The sequence below is a fragment of the Toxorhynchites rutilus genome, chromosome 2, assembly GCF_029784135.1.
Source record: "Toxorhynchites rutilus septentrionalis strain SRP chromosome 2, ASM2978413v1, whole genome shotgun sequence".
Classification (NCBI taxonomy): domain Eukaryota; kingdom Metazoa; phylum Arthropoda; class Insecta; order Diptera; family Culicidae; genus Toxorhynchites; species Toxorhynchites rutilus.
In genome coordinates, this window is record NC_073745.1 from 82,246,252 (window position 1) to 82,268,554 (window position 22,303).

Here is a 22,303-nt window from a genome sequence, read left to right on the forward strand (position 1 = left end):
TTCGTGTGTCCCTCTTCGTTCTTTAGCTTTAGCAAAGATGCCAGAGAGGAATAAAGGTTTTTGTTTTGAAGATATTCAATCGATCCATTAAATTTTTCTTACTTCGCCAAACAAAATAATAAAAGTTATTATATGCTTGTAAATGGAATTACTATATTATATTGTTATTAAAACATGAATTTTAAAACACATAAATTTATTTCCGCGTGCTGAATCAAAACAATTCAGAAAACTACCCGCCATAAATGCTGGTGATTGATAATGGTCCTTTTGTTACCTTAGTCATGGCGAAGAATTGTTTCTCGTTGCGCCTATTAATGGATTTATTTTTATATCCTTGAATGCAAAAAAAAATATCTCGGTAGTTTTATCAAAAAACGTTGTCTCAGCCAATATTTCTGAAGGCATTTTATTTGGCTACTGCTGGTTCTTCTGTTGTTTAAGTTCAGCATATCCTAAGCATCTTCTATGTTGGTTTTCAGCATTCAATATTTGTTGTATATTATATTATTAGAATCCATATTAAATTTAATTTGTGTACAATTACAAATTAAATTCGTTTATTTTTTTGATTTCCGTCTATTAAAAAAATGAACACTATAAAATGTCCCATGGTAGTTATGCAGTTGTGTGGACAGCCGCAAAATTCAATTGAGCTGAAGAGCTGTTCCGAATGCGCAGCTCACTTGTATGAGCTGGACGGCTCTGAGCCGTTCACCATGATGAGCTGATTTGCCCATCTCTAGTGTCTAGGTCACATCTCGTCGACAGTCAACGCTTAATTTAACGTTCGATCAAGGCACTCTGTCGATTAATAACTACAATTTAGCGATCATGGCGCTACTTTTTCGTGTGAATATGAAAGAAGCACGAAACAATGTGTGCGTTTTAAAGTAAACTATAAACGCGTCGCTACGCACAACGCGACATTATGAACGCAGCTTTATTTTCTTCACATCGAAGTACTAGAATTTTAAAGCATGATCACCCCTCGTGGTCTTCATACGATGTTTTTCAAACGATGGACGCACACATCGGCTGCTGCATTGGAATTGCATTTCAAAACTGAAAATATTTGAACGACGCGTTCTGTTTACCAATAAGAAAAATTAGAATCTCAACAATTTCAGTGAATTTTACAAACTAAGTAGGGTAACATGTTTTATTTCTGAAAACTGTACTATTAGTTCAACAGTGAATAACTAGATTAGAGCCTGTAACAAAACGATCATTAAAAAGATGCTAGGCAATTTTGGCGACCGGATAGAGGTTTGTGGACTTGTTTACGTGGAATGCAATCTCGGAATACTTATTACTGAACAACTTTCAGGACTACGAAGTGTTTGAACTTCTCGGCAAAGGTGGTTTCGCCAGTGTCTATCGAGCGAAATGTATACGAACGGGATTATATGTCGCAATCAAAATGGTAAGCATTTTCCCGCCCCCGTTCCGGCTCGGTGCATATCCAATTTGCGATATGATGAAGTACCGAGCAAAGCGCTTCGGATTGCACGGGCTGTGAATTTATATTAGTTTCTTTCAAACCGTAGATCGACAAAAAGTTGATGCAATCAGCTGGGATGGCGAACAGAGTACGACAAGAAGTGAGCATTCATTCAAGGCTCAAGCATCCATCTATTTTGGAGCTTTTTACGTTCTTCGAAGATGCCAACTTTGTGTATCTTGTATTGGAACTGGCGGAAAATGGGGAGCTGCAGCGATACTTGCGGGATACTAAAAAGACGTTCAACGAGTATGAGGCTGCTTCCGTTCTGAAACAGGTTGTTGAAGGACTGCTATATTTACATTCACATCACATACTGCATCGGGATATGTCTCTAGCAAATTTGTTGCTAACAAAGCATATGACGATCAAAATTTCGGATTTCGGATTAGCCACACAATTGTCTCGTCCGGATGAGAAACATATGACACTCTGTGGAACTCCCAATTATATATCACCGGAAGTAGCTTCCCGAGCATCACACGGCCTTCCTGCTGACGTTTGGGGACTGGGATGCATGTTGTATACATTTTTGGTTGGCAGACCACCTTTTGATACGAATGGTGTGAAATCTACGCTAACGAAGGTCGTAATGTCAAATTATACTATGCCTCCTAATATATCGCAAGAAGCTCGAGATTTGATCGATAAATTGCTGAAGAAAAATCCTGCGGAGCGAATGAAGTTAGAACATGTTTTGGACCATCCATTCATGCGGAAAGCTATGTCGTTTGGAAACTATTGTCCTGGTGGGACACTTTCGTCAACAGACAGTGGTATTTTGACTATCTCAAGTAACGGAGACAATCGATCAAACATTCCTTCGAATTATAGCAATGACCGATTCCAGCCGCCGTTCGGTCAGCAAATGCCTCTTCGCTATCAACCTATTAGTGAACACGAACAAGATTTCCAGGAAAGTATACTGCCGCCACGACCACAATCATTGTCCCAGAAGCAAACCTCCGATTTTTACTCCGGAGTCAAATACGACCATGGGCAACCGCCCTGTTTCACTCCTCAAATGAACCAAATATCGCTCCTGCAGCAGTTCAACAGTCTTGAGCTGATGGAGAAATATAACATTAACAAAGCGGAGATCGCTAGTGTTGGCCGTTCTGCTTCGACGGCCAGTTCGGATTTGGTTTCCATGCATCAACATCAGCAGCAGCTACAGTATCAGCAGATCCCTAATAATACTAACTCGAATGCAAAACCAAATTCGATTTCAATGTTGTATCAGTTTTCTGGTGAACAGAATCAGCCGCAGCAGACGGATTACTACGAGTATATTGACGGCAAGGAAAATAGTCGAGTGAATGAAGGAGGAGCACAGCAAGTCAAATGCGGATCATTATACCCAGGGAATTATGTAAGTATCAAGCTGAAAATATTCATTCATGATATCAACATTCTGGAATATTCTAATTCAATTAAAAAATCGTTTGCAAGGTTGCAAACACGCTTCATCTCGGTTGTATTTACGAAGTTATTTGCAACGTTTTTTCAATATCTTCGAAAGTGTTTAGTTCGAATTTGATAGTTCAACTCCCGATAGCAAATTTATGCATAAAATGTCTCCGGGATATCCAATATCCAAATCAGATATGATTACGATAATTCTCTAAATAATCTAATAACATAAATAACTGTTGCTGCTATGAATCCGGAGAGTACCAAACGCAAAAAAAGGAGTCATTCAGAACGATCAGAACCCACGACATCATCATATATAATTGTTGCCCATGATTCAAAGTCCAACAATACCAACCTGAGTGCCATGCTCAATCAAAGCTATCGTTTCATCTTCAGAATCAAAACAGAGAGGGACGCAAATAAATCAGCTCGAAGTCATGAGCCTAAAATACGAGATAGGTTTTATATGTGATATAAACGCAAGGTTGACGTAGAACTACCGTTGGTTAAGTAATCATTTGTTTGAAGTTGCCTCATTAATCAATTTACAATGAGTGATTGGATATTTAGAGAATTTGCTAACCGTTATTCTCGTAAGTGTTTGAGTGGATCAGTGGATCGATCCTTTCCAGGACTACCAGTCAGTTCAAAAGAGTCTTATGTTATGTACTTCCCTGTGCCAGTTGTAATTCAATATTATATTTCAATTGGTACAGAGAAGTACATAAAATTAGACTCTTGAGCGGATTGGTGGGCCAGTGGCTTTGTAGAAGCTACTGAAGATGGTTGATACATAATTATTTCTTGTTCTCGTGAGGACAGTACACGAGATATATGTTCTTATCGTCAGTATGTATCTCTGCTTCTAGCTTCAACAACCACCATAATATATATTTTTCAATGCATAAAATCATCAAACTTTACGTGCGATTCAGTACACAAACTCTGCATTTTACAGTATGAAAACCAACGATGTACGGAACCTATTAGCGAATTCGTTTTTGTTCAGTTTCAACCTCAGTGCCGCACTAACTGCTGTCAAAACGTTTTTTAAATCACTCAGTTTCGCATTCAGTGTCGCACTAGTTCGCCCCGAAAGCTGTTAGTTTCGCACTGAGATGTTTTACGGGTAGGCACTCGGGTTCACCAATACAACTATACTGAACTGTCAAGATCCGAGTATTGTTTTGGAAAATCTAAAAATAAAGCCTATGAAAATGCAAAACCTGCTACTTTTGCTTTTGTATTATTGGAATCGTAATCCAATTCGGATTATGATTTTCAGGAGTATATTCGAGTAGACGGCATTAAGCTATGTGTATTTTCATTGGGAGGCGATGAGGCAATGATGGATATTCAAGTGGAATAAACCTGCTTTCAAAATCAAAATTATGAATGAAAATTTACTTTAACGTATCGAATATTTATTTTATGTGATGAAATAAGAGGTTTTACCGATATCGCAGAAACATATTAAACGAAAATTGTGTCTAATGATGATTTTATATTATAATAGTAATTATTTGTGGAACAAACAGGAAATGCATCGACAAATGGTTAAGTGAGTGTCAGAACTACATGTATTAGGTAATCAAACAATATGAAGTAAAAATTTTCATTCAAACTTTTATATTTTTACACTGCACTTGGCCCTTCTGATCTGATAGAGAATAATTTACCTCCCAAGCACTAATATCGCCACCAGACGTCGACACTGTACATTTGTCATCGCAAATATAAACAAATCAGACTATAGAACGCACACCAACAAACCACCCCATTCGTGAAACTGAAAATGTTTTTTTTATTACAGAGTCAGATTGGCATTGACTCAGTTTTAAAAAATTCGCTATATGTAAGCTTCCGCACCAGTAAACTCAAAGCTCACGTCAACATTCAACATTGACACTGTTGCTTTTAACAAACAATGCGGTCTTTTTCATATGGTGAAATGTTCTCTATGTTAACATTTCGTATTCTCCGCTATCGAATCTATAGCCAATGGTACCATTTGTATGCAATCTGTATAGAATTATCATCGATAATTCGTCTTTCACTAGAGGCTACGACCAGATCGGCTGTAGAATAGAAACGGGAATCAGTGCTTTGGTAAGCGAATGTGAACATTTTACACCAGCTTCACAATTACGAGGACCATTCAGAAATAATTGTCAGTAAAATCGCCAAAAATCGAAAAATACATTTATTCAAAAAATTCAATTACAGGCTTTCAAAGTACTTCCCTTCTGATGAAATACACGATTCCCAGCGAGTTTTCCACTTTTGGAAGGTCTGATAAGAGAAGTTTCCTGCGAGTTTCTTGAAAATTGCCTCCGATGCTTTTACTACTGATATATTCTTGGTGAATCGACGGCCTCTAAGGTGTTTTTTCAGCTCAGGAAACAACGAAAAATCACAGGGAGCCAAATCTGGGGAGTAAGAAGGGTGTGGCATAACTTGAATGTCATTTTTCTCCAGGTTTTCTGATATTCGTTCTATACTAATAGACCTTTCTGTTTGCACCATATTCTCAGGGTGGCCACCCATTCGGGAAATGCGGGAAATGCGGGAAAAAGTCGGGAATTGTTCCACGAAGTCGGGATTTTTTTTTGTGCAGTGTTTTTTAGGCTCTCTAATAAGTTACTGCATGTGTTTTAGCGCATTACGACTTTCTAAGCAGTGTGAATCTTAGTTTTTCAAAAAATCATGTCGGCGAGGTAAGGAAACAAGAGAAGAATAAGCTTAAGGAAAGGCATCCATGCTTTAAACGGAGTTTTGCATTAGTTTTCCGGTCAAAGATGTACGAGATTGTCGCACATGCTATGGAATATAGGCTGCTGGAACTTAAATTGATTTTTTGTGTTATCTCAGCATCGACAGTTAAATAGTTTTTGCGTAAATGACAGACAGAGGCACCGATGGTGATGGTGAGACCTGTTATGAAGAAAATTATGAAATCCGAACGACTGAAAGTGTCTAAATCACCTCACAGAAACCATTCTACTGCTACCTGGAAGTATTAAAATTGGATTTGCAACGAAATCCGCAATCAACAAGCAAGGAAGTCCGCGAAGTTTCCGATGAAATTGTCCTAATATTTCGTACCAGCTATCGTGAGTTCTACTGTGGCTTTTTAAAGAAATTGTTTATACAATCCCTTTTGACATATCGCACGCGTTACCTAACGTGTATTAACTCGAATGTGATTTTCAACCTTTCGGATATAACGAAGAAACGGACGGAGTTATGCTTGGAAGTTTTCGTCGATGAACAACATTTACCCGGCGTTTGTGCAGATGAAATAAAGAATGAGTATGGACAATTGTGTCCAACGTCTTCTGCTGAAATTGTATTTTCTGCATATCAAATAAAAGATCAAAGATTGCATATTTCTTGGATGGAAATTATCGCTCAGTCGCAGAAGGAGCTTCCAATTTTGACCTTGTTTGTGAAAAAAGTTCTGAACCTATCGCATGGTAATGCATCATTGAAGAGAGAGGATTTTCTTTGAAAGGCACGAACGAGGCTGAAAACTCGAAGATGTTGGTTGACACTCAGAAAAATGCAGGCTTGATGGTAGAGAAAATTAAATGCTCAAAAAATGTTGAAAGTTGAACTGGATTTGAAATAACGCTCAATGAACATAATACGTTTAATTCAACTTCTTTTCTCATGGTTTTCTTATGGCATCCAATAGAAATATTCGTATCAATGAAAAAAACAAGATTTTTTTTAACAAGATAGATGTTCTGTGTAATTTTATTATGGATTTTAGGGTCAACTCAAGAACTGATCATAGAAGGTATCCGGGAAATGCTCGGAATATGTTTGGATGTGACCAATGAAGTTCTGATCAGTTACTCTAATAAATGATTTTTTTTTTAATTCGAAGTAAGTAGAGGTGGGGTAGATCTGATACGTTTGAAAGCGATTCAGGTCCCAGATACATATATTCCAGAAACAATTCCGTCCGTATCTCCTGAATCCAGTATCCAAGCAAAAATCTGTTGCTGAGATACACACCGTCCATTTTATTGTCACATGCCGAACTTGGAAACATAAAGTAAATAAAAATCATTTGCAATTCGGGTTTAAAAATCAATTTTTAACTAACGAAACGACACAGTATTATTAAAATTCATTTCTGTGAGTTCTGTGAGAATTGAAATTGGGTGGCCACCCTGTATTCTGTATCGTGTTGATATTGACCTCAGTGCAGGAGGTTCTGGGCCTTCCTCCGTGAGGAATCAATTCACCCGACCATTTTTGAGGCTTGAGTACCATCGAATAGTTGTTCTTTGGCTCATACAAAGTTCACCATAAGCCTCTTCCATCATATCGACCGTTTCTGGCGCGGATTTACCCAAGCGATGGCAAAATATTATCGCACAACTTTGGTCATTTTTTAACGTCGCGTCACACATAACGAAAACTTCGGGGGCGAGAACCAACACGATCCAACACGATTTCAAAACACATATACTCATCCGCTAAAAAACGAGTGTAGGGACAATACTGACAGCTGTTTTGGAAACAAAAAAAACACGCTCTACACGCCCCGAGGTTATTTCAATAGTAACCAGTGTTGCTTATTCAAAAAAAAAATCACTGACAGTTGTTTTTGAATGCTCCTCGTATAAATACATGGATTTCCGTGCGAACACTCGCTTATATACAGATTTGTGTGTGGTCAAGAGTATTTCTTCAAAGTTATTTTTAAGTAATTGAAACAACTTTATCGGGTCGATAAGTAGCAAGCATATAACTTTTGGACATTTTATTTTTCGAATAACATGATTATTATATAGGGTCTCTTAGATGAAACGCTCACGCAACAAATTTCAATAACTTCTACAGAAGTGAACCGATTTTTATTAAAAAAAAAAACGAAAATAAAGCTTATTTTAGGACATTTTCGATGTGACCAACCCTTTTTTCGATAACGCGTTTTAAACGGTGAACAAAATTCTTCATGCACAACTCTAACATTACGACTTCGATGCTGTTGAAAATCCGAGTTATTTCTTCTTCAAGTTCCCCCAAATTTTGTGGTTTATTAACATAGCAACGGTCCTTCACGTATCCCCAGACGAAGTAATCGACGACGAGAAATGTTGAAATTCTTACCATAAGAGGACAATGTTTCATTAAGGCTTCGGTTGCTCAAGTAATACGATTTCACTAAAAATACACGTTATTGTAAATTGCACATCTTGACGCTAAAAACCATCTGATCAGACTGAACGAGTAGCCGAATATTATCGCCCCGAAGTGGGGAATGCAGTGTTATCATGGACGGAGCGAGAAAATAATTTTATCAGGAGCTATTCGATTTTTTTGCGTGAGCGTTGAATCTGAAAGACCCTGTACCACTAGTGATGTCGTTTTGAATTATCGATTAATTAACCGATTACTAATCGAACGGTTAACGCGCAATCAATAATCCATGAACAGAGACGAGATTTATCAGATCATTATTCGTTTTTCATTGTTGTTATTGTTTTTATTGTAGTTAGTGTGCGATTCAATGTATTAGTATTCGATTAATCGAATACATACTATTCGATTTATCGAAAACTGACTACAAATACCGATTATTAATCCAATCCAACAATTTGCCTCCATTAATCTATTGAAAATTCCGAAGGAAAACACTCGTACTGCCACTGCAGTTCTTTTAGTAGTTAGTATGCGATTGATCGAATAATCGAAACGACATCACTACATACCTCTTCGTTGGGCAGGGAAAGAATAATTAACGCTCAAAGAAGGAATCCACCCCTCTTCGGAAATACCCCCTTCTCGCCAATTAGGATCATCGATCGATTGCGGCATTCAGATACGTTTGTTATTATAACTGCTTGCTATGGTGAAATATTCTCTACCCCATCTTTATATAGAAAAGAGAGTTTTTCCCACGTACGTATAACTCATCATCATGGGAGAACGGCTGATCAGATCTACGTCGTCCATATGATTTGTGACTTTGTCTTCACCCAAATTAGAATGATAGAGTACTTTGGAAAATATTTAAGATGATTAGAAAAATTCGAAAAAATTGACTATGCATATCTTTATATATAAAAGAGAGTTTTTCCCACGTACGTATAACTCATCATCACGGGAGAATGGCTGATCAGATCTACGTCGTCCATATATTTTGTAAGTTTTTCTTCACCCAAATTAGAATTATAGAGTACTTTTGAAAATATTAGAGATCATTAGAAAAATTCGAAAAAAAATGACTACATCTTTATATATAAGAAGGATATTTAAAATAAAAAGGAAAAATTCGGAAATAAGAGGTACGCATATGTATGTTTCGCTGTGAAAATCATCATTCAGATCAATTTTGCAGATCTGAACGAACGACAAACTCTCTTGAAGTATATTCGTTGTTTTTACCAACCAAAATATTTTCTAGAAATACATTATATGGCAGAACAACGTTTGTCGGGTTAGCTAGTATTATATATTTCGTATTCTCCGATATCGCAGTCGTAGCCAATGGCACCATTTGTATCGAATTATTATCGTACTTCGTTTTCCGCTAAAGGCTCCGTTCGATCCTGCGGCAGAAACAAGATTGGGAGAGAAGATCATTTTGCATTAGTAAAAAAAAGGGAACATTCTACACCCGCTTCAGAATCGCAACTAGATGTATTTACTTCCTTTCTTCCTTCCTTCCTTCTTTCCTTCCTTGTTTGATAGTAGAGATTTCTGCAGTTCTTCTGTAGACTTCTTCTAAACTCCTGCATTTCAATCATCTCTAGTCCTGAGAATGGCGCTTGTGTAAAGAAACTCTACTCCATTACTTCTCCTTCACCTGCCTCGAAAAAGACACCTCATTTTCATTCGTCAGCAAACCGTGTCCGCTCCCACAAAAATCAAACGACGTTCTTGAGGTATTTCCGAGTGGGTACCAGCTTATATACAGATTAGTGCGATTCCGATAGCCTGCTTTAAAAGTTTTATTGTTATGCTATTGAAACAATTTTTCGGATGAATAAGTAGCGAGCATATAACTTTTAGACATTTTATCTTTACAATATAATGATTACTATACAATTTCATTGAGTCGGAAAAGAGTTATTAACGCTTAAAAAGGGAATCGATTCCTTCTCTAAAATACCAAGCGCAATACAGAATAGTGTGATTTCAATAGCCTGTTTTCAAAGCAATTATTAAGCTATAGAAATAAGTTTCCGGGTCAATAATTAAGAAGCATAGAACTCTTGGACATTTTTGTCCTCCGAAATAAGTGATTACCATACCACTCCGTTCAGCCGGCAAAGATGTATTAACGTTCAAAACCTTGCACTCCAAGTGTATCACTCTCCTTTTTGAAAGGCCAGCTTTCAGAACGTATTATTCTAACACGAGTAGAGCGACATTTTGAGGCGACTCAAGTGAGCTATTTTTCACCTATGGTTTCCCAGCATGGTGCAACTGTACATGAACTCATCGCAGAAAACAACAAATCGAATAAAATCGTTTCCTGAAATTGATGTTAAACTTTTCCATCCCACCGAGGATCTTCATAGACTAGCAGGGATCAGCCAAATCGATGACTGGATACACAGCCTGTTGCCTGCACTTTGGACAAGTTGCATCTCATCCCCGAACCCCTTACTGTAGAGCATCTCTCCATCGCTGATGTGATATTAATTTTTTTCTCTAACTATTCATTTTACTTTTTATAATTGTAAAGGTTTTTTATGTTACTAAGCTTTCCTTTAATGTTATTATTGCACACAAGTACATACTTGGAATAACCATCATATTCTGAAAGATTATATACTGTTGAAAAAAAAAATCCAAATCTCAGAGCTAAAGAATATTAAATCTTGAATATATTCAAGATAATGAATACAGGTAAACTTCGATATAACGTACCCTCGTTATAACGTACCCTCGATATAACGTACATTTTACCTCGATATAACGTACAAATGATCGAAGTCCAAAAAAAATATTTTTTAAAAATATTTTTTTTCTGAAAGAACAATAAATTATCTGTATTTTGATACTAAAGCTTGTGTTGTAACATTAATCAATCCCGAAATACTACTGTTTTGTGATTCCGGATTCTAAATGAATCAAACTTCAATCAACTGAACAAAGGGAAACATCATGAGAAAAGTGGGCTTCGTCTTCTTATTGATTTTATTCATCAACCTTACTCAAACAGCAACACAATGAAGTAATATAAGCTACGTTTCAGAGTTCTTTATTATGCTTCGATATAAGGTACATTTCGATACAACGTACATTTTTGAAAGCAAAATGTACGTTATATCGTAGTTACCCTGTAAATGAAAATGAAAACGAAAATAATTTAACTAATTATTTTTATTTTCAAAGGACTTTCTTGGAGATTTCCACCCAAGAGACAATCATCATGTTCCCCAGAATGCTTCGAAACAGCCAAGCCCCGAGAAGCGACCCAAGAAACACATCGACGTTCCTCCACTGAACACGGCACGTCTCCATCCCAACCGTCATAAAACAAAGAATGCAATTCTTAGCATCTTACCGAGCGGAGAGGTCGTTCTGGAATTCGTGAAGCACAAAACACGCTACAAGGAGGATCGTGTGATGGACGTTTGCCGGATATCATCGGATGGGCTACGATTTATCTTGTACCACCCGGATGGTGGAAAGGGAGTAGCGGTCAAAGATGAACCTCCGGATTTGCCTCCGTCTGGGGCGGACAGCATCTTCAGCTACGAGAGCTTGCCGGAGAAGCACTGGAAAAAGTATATCTACGCGGCACGGTTTGTGCAAATGGTGAAGGCAAAGACCCCGAAAATAACGTACTACAGCCCGAAAGCAAAATGCCAATTAATGGAGACGCTTGAGGATTACGAAGCTAGCTTCTATAGTGGTAGGTTGAAGCACAATTCCCGTAAAATTTTACAACTGCTGATGAACTGTTCGATTGTTTGCAGGAACGAAAATTGTAAAATCCCCACAGGAAGGTGTTAAAATTGTGGATAGTAGCGGTAGTACCATCAAAGATATTGGAAATCTGATCCCATCGTTGAATAGGGAATATCAACATTTCCAAGAATCCTTCGAGCACTCTCGCAACATTGAGAGGACCCTCGCTGCAATCCACACTGGAGCTACATTCCCCCTTATCATAGGACGACGTCCAGAAAATGCTTCCTCGGCGAATCAGAATCATTTGCTCTCTAACATTTCAAATCCCCAAACCCCTTCAACACCCCATCAACTTTCATCGTTCGCAATGTCCATCGGCTCCCACGCATCACACCATCGACGACCAGCGCTTGCGACCAAACCAGTTGGTAATTTCTCGAATGTTGCTACCAAAAAGTGCACCGTTCCCGGCGTCGGCTCTGCGGTTCAGCTGTCACAGGGAGTCATACAGGTGCAATTCCTAGACGGTGCCAGCCTTTCACTGATACCGATTGAACAGGGTGGTGGAGTAACGTTCTCACCTAGCGCAGGAAGTCCCCTACAGCACTACTCATCGCAGGATGATGCCTCGCTGCCGCAAGCACTGCGAGAAAAAATTGACCGGATGCCACTGATATTGCGACAGCTGAACGCTGCACCAGCGCCATCGATCCCCTTCAACTTCCTGGAGGGAACCCCTCGGACGCCGGTTACTAGGTTCTTGCGGTGATTCAAATTCAATCGTTAATTTGACCAACGAAGCTCTCTATACATATATCTAAGGAGTTATTCCGTTTACGGGCAGAATTTTTATTGTTACAGTGAACGAATGTTGGGCGTACATTGTATGTAATATAAAATCCGTTCTATTTTATAGTTGAACTGTGCTAATGTAATTTATTATATATTTTATTGGACAGATCGTGGATTTTATCACTTGAGAACGGAAAGAAAGGGGTCCAACTTAATTATAAACTACATTTTAAAATAACTTCACCAGGGCCACTCGAGAAATCTGGACGATTTAGTATGTATTCAGATGATTCCATTTCACCATATCAAAATTCGAACTAAATATTGTTTATATATGTGTTCAATCAAATGAGTGATTGACCTTTGTTTATTATAGAGAGGCTTTTAAATACAAAATATTAGGTTGGGGAAAAGATTATCCATTATTTTCTCGATAGCTGGCTTTAGTGATCATTATCTTACGTAATATCGATCATACAATTTCAAGTATAGGCTCGTTGTTGACATTTCACACTAAAAAAATCTTTTTCTTTTTTTGTTTGTTTCATTCAGTTGTGAGTTACAAGGTGTTAACAATGGAGGTCAACATAGAGGCATTTTACATTTTACACTTTTCTTTCATAAATGTGAAAATGCAAGCCAGGCCGCTGAAATAGTGAATGGTGTTTAAGGTGTCGATACTGCAACAGTAAAATACGTGCAACTTAATTTATTCTTCAATTTTTTTTTGTTTTTTTTTGGCAGACTTATCTTACTTCTTAACTAGGCGAACCTAGCCAGAATATTTACCTGCCTCCGGGCTTCTGAATGCCAAAGAGGGACTAAGGTCTGCGGAATGCACGTATCTGCATGCTCGTGCTGTTTCAGTACTGACCTAGGAATTGTCGGACAATCGCGCAGGTGCAAAGGATGACCGACTTTTGGATGCCGGCATATTCCTTCTCCATGTTCAACACCTTAAACGCTTCCAGAAGATTCTTCGGGACAGTTCCAGTTCCAGAGAGAACGACTGGAGCAATTTTTGGGACCTCGCTTAGCCCTCATAATTCTTTGAGTTCCACGGCCAATGGGCGGTACTTCCAAATTTTGCGATCGTGGGTCTCCGCCAGATTTTGTTAATTTTTTTTACTTTTATTTTAGTACAATACACTAAATTAATATCACTACTGTCAAAAAATGGACCGTTTGAAGCTAGCGATTGCCCAGAAACTTTCAGAATTGGCCAACAGAAGAGATGTTGTGTTCCATCAGGACAACGCAAGATCACACAATTCCTAGAGCTTTTTTGGGATGTTTTAAGGGGGAACCTCTAGAAGGTCTAGAAGGTCGGAAAATAATTAATTTTCTTGATCTTTTTACGGAGGTTACGATTAACATGAAGTGTTCGGGTATTTTGGTTATTGTTAAGGTATATTTGAAAATGTATTTTCCTTCTTCAGGATGCACGAATAATGATTAACGGAGTGTCGTAGGAGAAATTCCAATGAATATTTTGAAACTTCAGGACAATATTTAAAGCGTTACATTGGGATTATCGAAAATTCGAAAAATTGCCAAAATGGTGGCAATTTTTGTTAAAAAAGAATTATTATTTATAAAAAATCGTTGTTCAGAAGCTCTTAAAAATCGAAAAAATGAGATATCGAAAAACGGCTAGATAATCCATTTTTACATGCTGATAAAAAATTTCAGCAAAATCGATCGAGTAGATCCTGAGATATCGATACCAAAACATGGTTTCGAGAAAAACGCGTTTCAAAATTTGTACAACAATGCAATATCCCTTGAGGTGACTTCATACTTTTGGCTGTAACTTTCCAATGAAAAATCCTTTTAGGACATCATTTCTGAGGATTCGCTATCCAACTCTTGACGAGTAAAGTTCAGTGTCGGTATTGTGCGTTGCCACTTTTACTATTGTGCTATTGGTATAGTGTACGAGTGAAGGTCATTGCTGTCCGCTTTCGAATTGACCTTTTGTGAAGTGGAACAAAGGAAGCAGCGCTCTTGCAGCCCTTGGCGGCTGTTGAACATCGGCATAACGGGATCGCCATCGTGTGGCTGTCGTTAACGGGAATTATCATCGCGTGACCGTGTGAGCTATTCTTGCGCTATTGTGTTGATCCATAGCGCGTAGCCTCTGTCTCTCCCTGGTTAGGGCAGTAGAGCGCAGTATCGGAACAACTTTTATATTAAGGTACACATATTTAATATTAATATTATTATTCAACTCATATGTTCATTGCTTAACATTATCATCATAATTTTTTTTGTTTGTTTTGTTATTTTTTTTTGAGATTATTGTTAAAATCAATAATAGATTAAAAATAAGACACAAATTTTTGTAAAATGGAGAATAGTGGAGAATCTCCAGAGATGGAGATCTCCGATAATGAATCCCATACAAGATCTGGGAAAAACATAAACGAGTCCCTCAAAAAGAAGATAATTCTTCTGGGGACGAATCTGCTCATCCTTCCAAACCCCCCTCTAAGAAAATAGCAAGCCTCCCTTCTGAACCCACTGTTACTTCCACTCCCCCTCTCTCATCATCGATTTCGCTTCCCCCTTCTGATGTTTCCGATCCAACCCAATCCTCGTCCTCGTCCTCGTCTTCTCCCTCTGTTGTCTCCGCTCCACGTGTCAGAATTTATCCAGAAGATGCACCTGGAACTGGCCCTTGGGTTGTTTTCCTCCGGCCAAAACCAAAAGGAAAAAGCCTTAACGTGATTCAGATCATGAAAGATCTGGCCAGATACTCTTCTGTATCTGAAATTCGCAGGGTTAGACCGAACAAATTGCGGGTTGTCGTGAATGAACGGAAACACGCAAACGAGATTGTTGCTGACCAACACTTCACTCTCGAATATAGAACATTTATACCCTCCCATAACGTAGAAATTGAGGGGGTGATAACTGAAACGGGTCTGACGAGCGAACAAATAAAAAAAGAAGGAAAAGGCAAGTTCAAGAAGCTTCCCTCAATGGAAGTAAAGATCTTGGACTGTCGCCAACTCGGGAAACTCTCCCATGATGGGGACCAAACTAAATTTACGCCGTCAGACTCGTTTCGAGTCACCTTTGCTGGTGCTGCCCTCCCTGACTACGTTATGGTGGACAAATTGAGACTACCTGTGCGACTCTTCGTGCCAAAGCCCATGACTTGCAACAAATGCAAGTCAGTTGGTCACACTTCAGATTATTGTGCCAACAAGGAGCGCTGTGCCACTTGCGGGGAGCAACATGAGAGGAAATCCTGCAGTGCGACTGAACATAAGTGTCCATATTGCGGAGGATCCCCACACGCGCTCTCAGCTTGTGAAACTTACAAGAGTCGCTGGGAGAAATAGAAGCGCTCTTAAAAGGAACACTCGAAGCGCACTTCTGCGGAAATTTTAAAGGGCGCTTCTCCACTGGCCCAACAACAACAACAACCAATCTCAATACACAATATTTTTTCCACGTTGCCAGTTGATGAAATGGAAGCGGATACAGCTAGCGGGGGCACACCGTTTATTTTCAAAGGGAATCCCCGGCGCAAAAATGTGACCACTCCCAAAGTTCAAGAACAAGTCCCCCCGGTGATACCCCCAGTTAGCTTGCCTAAAAAATCGAGTGCAGCGGACAAGCAAAATCAGGTTCCTCCTGGCTTCCGTGGGAATAGTTCACCTTCGAACGACCCAGCACTCGAGGGGACATCAAAAACCCCAACTGTCCCTGTTTTTCCGTCCAACTCAACTTCCCAATCGGGATTTATAAAGTTGTCTGACCTTTTGGATCAAATCTTCAAGTGTTTTAATGTTTCCGACTCCATCAGAACCATTGTCATCTCAATGCTTCCAGTATTAAAGACAATTTTACAGCAATTGATGCAAACATGGCCCCTCCTTGCAATGATTATCTCTCTTGATGTCTAATTTAGATAGAGAGGTCGGAGATATCACTGTTTTTCAGTGGAATTGTCGTAGTCTTATCCCTAAATTGGATACATTCAAATTTTTAATTCATAACTTCAATTGTGATGTTTTTGCTCTGTCCGAAACTTGGCTTTCTTCGCGAGATGATATCTCTTTCCACGATTTTAAAATTATACGCTTGGACCGTGATGACAGATACGGAGGGGTGCTATTGGGGATCAATAAGTGCCACTCATTTTTTCGAATTGACCTTCCACCTATTGGAGGGATCGAAGCTGTTGCTTGTCATGCAAACATCAGAGGCAAAGACCTCTGTATTGTCAGCTTGTATTGGCCTCCGAGAGCTGCGGTTAGCCACAAACAACTTGATGACATGTGCTCACTCCTTCCTGAGCCACGATTGATCTTAGGAGACTTCAACTCTCACGGAACTGCCTGGGGGGAACAGTACGACGACAATCGTTCATTGTGGATATATGACCTTTGTAACAACTTCAATATGACCGTTTTGAACACTGGGGAAACAACACGTGTGCCTAAACCTCCTGCTAACCCAAGTGCTCTTGACCTCTCGCTTTGCTCGAAGAATTCACTATCGTTAGATTGCAAGTGGAATGTAATCCAGAACCCCAACGGTAGTGATCACTTGCCAATCAAAATTTCCATCACCATTGGGTCGAATTCTTCTGAATTTATAAACATGGCATATGACCTCACAAGACACATTGACTGGAAAAAATATGCGGACGCGATTGCTCTAGCCATCAATTCCAGAGATGGTTTACCTCCATTGGAGGAGTATAACTTCCTTTCTCGTTTGATCTATGATAGCGCGGTTCGCGCTCAAACGAAACCCATCCCAGGTTCCACTATTCGTCGAAGGCCTCCCAATCTATGGTGGGATAGCATATGTTCCAAGCTTTATGTAGAAAAATCGAATGCATTTAAAGCTTTTCGAAAACGTGGAACCCCTGAAAATTTTCAGACGTATTTGGACCTTGAAAATCAATTTAAAAACTTAATCAAAGGGAAAAAACGTGCTTATTGGCGAAATTTCGTGGGAGGTTTGTCACGAGAAACGTCAATGAAAAAATTATGGAAAGTGGCTCGAAACATGAGAAATCGCTCTTCAACGAATGAAAGCGAAGAATATTCACATCGATGGATTTTGAATTTTGCACGGAAGGTTTGTCCTGATTCCGCTCCTGTGCAAAAAATTGTTCCACCAAAATTGATATACCACAAGATAGGTGCGATCTTGATTCCGAGTTTTCGATGGTAGAATTCTCTCTTGCTCTCCTTTCATGTGACAATTCTGCTCCGGGATCGGATAGAATTAAGTTCAACTTGCTCAAAAATCTCCCTGATGTGGCAAAACATCGCTTGTTGAACTTATTCAATCGGTTTCTGGAGCATAATATTGTTCCAGATGATTGGAGACAAGTACGAGTTATAGCTATTCAAAAACCCGGAAAACCCGCGTCCGACTTCAATTCGTACCGCCCAATAGCAATGCTGTCTTGTATACGGAAATTGTTGGAGAAAATGATCTTGTTTCGCCTTGATCGATGGGTTGAAACGAATGGCCTACTTTCAGATACACAATATGGGTTCCGCAGGGGCAAGGGGACGAATGATTGTCTTGCGTTGCTTTCTTCAGAAATTCAAATGGCTTACGCCGAAAAAAAACAAATGGCTTCAGTATTCTTGGACATAAAGGGGGCCTTTGATTCTGTTTCAATAGAGGTTTTGTCAGACAAATTACACTCTCGGGGTCTGCCGCCTCTATTGAATAATATGTTATACAACTTGCTTTGTGAGAAACATTTGAACTTTTCTCACGGAGATTCGGCAGTAAGTCGGGTCTCTTACATGGGCCTCCCCCAGGGCTCATGTTTAAGCTCCCTTTTGTACAACTTCTATGTAAGTGACATCGACAATTGCCTTACACAAAATTGCAGCCTAAGACAACTTGCAGATGATGGAGTGGTGTCGGTCGTAGGATCAAACGAATCCGACCTGCAAGGACCCTTACAAGATACTTTGAACAATTTTTCAACCTGGGCCATTGGGCTAGGGATCGAATTCTCCACGGAGAAAACAGAGATGGTGGTTTTTTCTAGGAAGCATAGACCAGCAAAACCAAAGCTTCAACTTTTGGGTAAACCGATCACTCATGCTATGTCATTCAAGTATCTTGGGGTCTGGTTCGACTCCAAATGTACTTGGGGGGCCCATATTAGGTATCTGAGTAAAAAATGTCAACAAAGAATAAACTTTCTCGTACAATTACCGGCACCTGGTGGGGAGCCCATCCCGAAGATCTTATTATGTTGTATCGAACAACTATTCTCTCAGTGATGGAGTATGGCAGTTTCTGTTTTCAATCAGCTGCCAAAACACACCTCATTAAACTCGAGCGAATTCAGTATCTTTGTCTCCGTATTGCGTTGGGATGTATGCCCTCAACGCATACCATTAGTCTCGAGGTTTTGGCAGGCGTACTCCCACTAAAAGATCGCTTCAATTTATTATCTCTTCGGTTCCTCATCCGGTGTAAGGTTATGAATCCATTGGTGATCGGAAATTTTGAGCAATTGATCGAGCTAAATTTTCATTCTGGATTCATGAGTTCATATCATGAATTCACCTCTATGAAAGTTGTTCCTTCTTCGTATATTCCCAACCGTGTTTGTTTTCCTGACTACATCAATTCCTCTGTACATTTCGATCTGTTCATGAAAGAGAAAATCCATGAAAATCCAGATTATCTTAGATTGGGGTTCGTTCCTACGATCTTCAATGCAAAGTATGGGCGTATCAATTGTGATAATATGTACTTTACTGATGGGTCCTCTATGAATGAGTCCACAGGATTTGGAGTGTTCAACGTATTTTTTAGCACCTCACACAGTCTTCAGAATCCTTGCTCGGTATATATTGCTGAATTGGCAGCGATATACTGGGCGCTGGACAGCGTCGCCTCAAGACCTGTTGAACACTATTACATTGTAACGGATAGTCTTAGCTCTGTCGAAGCTATCCGTTCAGTGAGGCCTGAAAAGCACTCGCCGTACTTCCTTGAGAGAATACGACAAATTTTGAGTGCTTTATCCAGACGCTGTTATGTCATTACCTTTGTCTGGGTCCCTTCACATTGCTCAATTCCGGGTAATGAGAGGGCTGACTCATTGGCAAAGGTAGGTGCAATTGAAGGCGATGTATATCAGCGTCAAATCGCCTTCAATGAATTTTATTCTTTAGTTCGCAAAAATACCATCGCTAACTGGCAACGCAAGTGGAATGAAGATGAATTGGGCCGGTGGTTTCACTCGATTATCCCTAAGGTTAGCCTCAAACCGTGGTTCAAAAGTCTGGACTTGAGTCGGGACTTTATTCGCACCTTCTCCCGACTCATGTCCAATCACTGTTCGTTAGATGCACTACTCTTCCGTTCCAATCTTGCCAGCAGCAATCTCTGCGTTTGTGGCCAAGGTTATCACGACATCGAGCACGTTGTTTGGTCGTGCGAGGTGTATCTGGTCGCCAGATCGAATTTAGAAAACTCCCTTCGGGCCCGAGGAAGACAGCCCAATGTGCCGGTGAGAGATGTGTTGGCTCGGTTAGACCTTGATTACATGTCCCATATATATGTTTTCCTTAAAGCTATAGATCTTCGTGTGTGATTGTCCCTACATCCTTATACCCTCCTTTCCTTCCTTTGCGGGTAATTCGTCCCCTTGCTATGAATAGTGGAATAAGTTGAAATGTAAATAAACTATAGATATACGAATAGATTTAAGAATTGAGTGTTCATCAACATTGTTACAATTTCCTTATATCCCATCCTTCTCCTAAAAATATGTCACCCTTCTAAACTCGAGTACACCGCGAGTAATCGGTTTTCCACCTTACTAACCATAGATGTAAGAAAATTGTTTCGCCAATAAGGACCAAGATCTTTATAATAGAGACGTTATGGAGCTGGTTTTAGAATGGCAACAAATTTTTCAACAAAACGGTGCATATTTGACCCAAATTGGATACCAGCTAAGTTTCCATCTTTCATTCCTACATTGTTTGGTCGTGCGAGGTGTATCTGGTCGCCAGATCGAATTTAGAAAACTCCCTTCGGGCCCGAGGAAGACAGCCCAATGTGCCGGTGAGAGATGTGTTGGCTCGGTTAGACCTTGATTACATGTCCCATATATATGTTTTCCTTAAAGCTATAGATCTTCGTGTGTGATTGTCCCTACATCCTTATACCCTCCTTTCCTTCCTTTGCGGGTAATTCGTCCCCTTGCTATGAATAGTGGAATAAGTTGAAATGTAAATAAACTATAGATATACGAATAGATTTAAGAATTGAGTGTTCATCAACATTGTTACAATTTCCTTATATCCCATCCTTCTCCTAAAAATATGTCACCCTTCTAAACTCGAGTACACCGCGAGTAATCGGTTTTCCACCTTACTAACCATAGATGTAAGAAAATTGTTTCGCCAATAAGGACCAAGATCTTTATAATAGAGACGTTATGGAGCTGGTTTTAGAATGGCAACAAATTTTTCAACAAAACGGTGCATATTTGACCCAAATTGGATACCAGCTAAGTTTCCATCTTTCATTCCTACATACATACACAAATTATTTTTCTTTTTCAAACACTACACACCATCTCGTATGGCCAAAATGCACGGTTGCCCTTATGTTCTTACTTGTATTTAGAGGTGAAAGAGATTTCAAGTTTGGATCCTCTTTGAAACCAAAAATAACATTAATTCTTTAATAATTCAATTCATTTATTAATTATTTGGTTAATACTTTTATTAATTAATTTGTCGTTAATTGATACTTTAATGTTTCGGTTTTTTAATCGTTTGTTCTCGGTGAACTTCTCAGGTTCCCCAAAGATAGTATCCTATTACTTCGGTTGGAGTTATATAAAAAGTACGCACTACGAACAACAGAATATATCGTCTTTCCGATTAATTTTAGACCAGTTCTCACCTGAGAAGGTAGGTTTCCCAAAAATAATCAGAGTGTCGACTCAAAATCCGAAAATAAATTCCCTGACATTCCCTGATTTTCCAGTAATTTTTCAGAAAAATTCCAGATGAAGACTAGTAATTAAATTCTCTAAAAGTACTTTAGCTGTAGCTCCTAAAACATTCAGCTTAAACAATGAAATTTAAGAACGTCTGTCGATATTTTACAATAAATGAATTGTTTGTGATTTTTAATTGAGTTTAACGACGACTGATAAGGGTGCTAAAAGATTTTAAAAAATGGATTTACTAATACAGTTCAAAGTTATCTTGAAGGAGTCTCAAATACTAGTACAGAATGAGACATTTCCATTTTGATTTGGATCAATTTCATGAAACTGTTACGATTTTAACGAAATGCTTTATCTCGTAATCTTTTGGCTCCCTTCTGTACGTTTTCCAAAATTTTCCCCGTTTTACCTCCAGAGATTCCATTTCTGTTTCCCGTAGCCGTTTATTAACGTTGATTCATATGACGATAAAGAGAGCTCAACATCTTTTTTGGTGCTGTCCTTCCAAAGTGAAATATAACATCATAAACTTGTCGCATAGCACAACCGTTTCCTACCACATATTTTCATAAAAACGTTCACTAATGGAAAAGCTCTCTCAACGTTGGGGTTTCTAATGAGAGACAGAAAGCCGTCTTGGGTAAAACTTCCGTAAACCTGTCCTTTTTAAAAATGGTTAAGTCGTTCATTTTTCGGATCATAGTGAGCAAACTTGTTTATGTTGCTAG

The 22,303-nt window shown here is 39.0% G+C and overlaps 1 protein-coding gene across 1 annotated transcript; it reads left to right on the forward strand.

The window, feature by feature from the left end:
* Positions 1–1,022: 1,022 nt before the first annotated feature.
* Positions 1,023–12,758, forward strand: LOC129769936 (serine/threonine-protein kinase PLK4). Its single transcript, XM_055772474.1, has 5 exons — positions 1,023–1,269; positions 1,331–1,426; positions 1,551–2,876; positions 11,285–11,807; positions 11,872–12,758. Exons 1-5 carry the CDS (start codon positions 1,240–1,242, stop codon positions 12,573–12,575), a joined length of 2,679 nt encoding a protein of 892 aa, XP_055628449.1. The 5' UTR covers positions 1,023–1,239; the 3' UTR covers positions 12,576–12,758.
* Positions 12,759–22,303: the final 9,545 nt, after the last annotated feature.

Excerpts from the sequence above, each read along its gene's own strand:
- LOC129769936 (XM_055772474.1), top strand. The coding sequence starts at position 1,240 with ATGCTAGGCAATTTTGGCGACCGGATAGAG. Across the intron at positions 1,270-1,330 it reads ATTTTGGCGACCGGATAGAG|GACTACGAAGTGTTTGAACT; the intron begins GTTTGTGGACTT and ends AACAACTTTCAG. Across the intron at positions 1,427-1,550 it reads TATATGTCGCAATCAAAATG|ATCGACAAAAAGTTGATGCA; the intron begins GTAAGCATTTTC and ends TTCAAACCGTAG.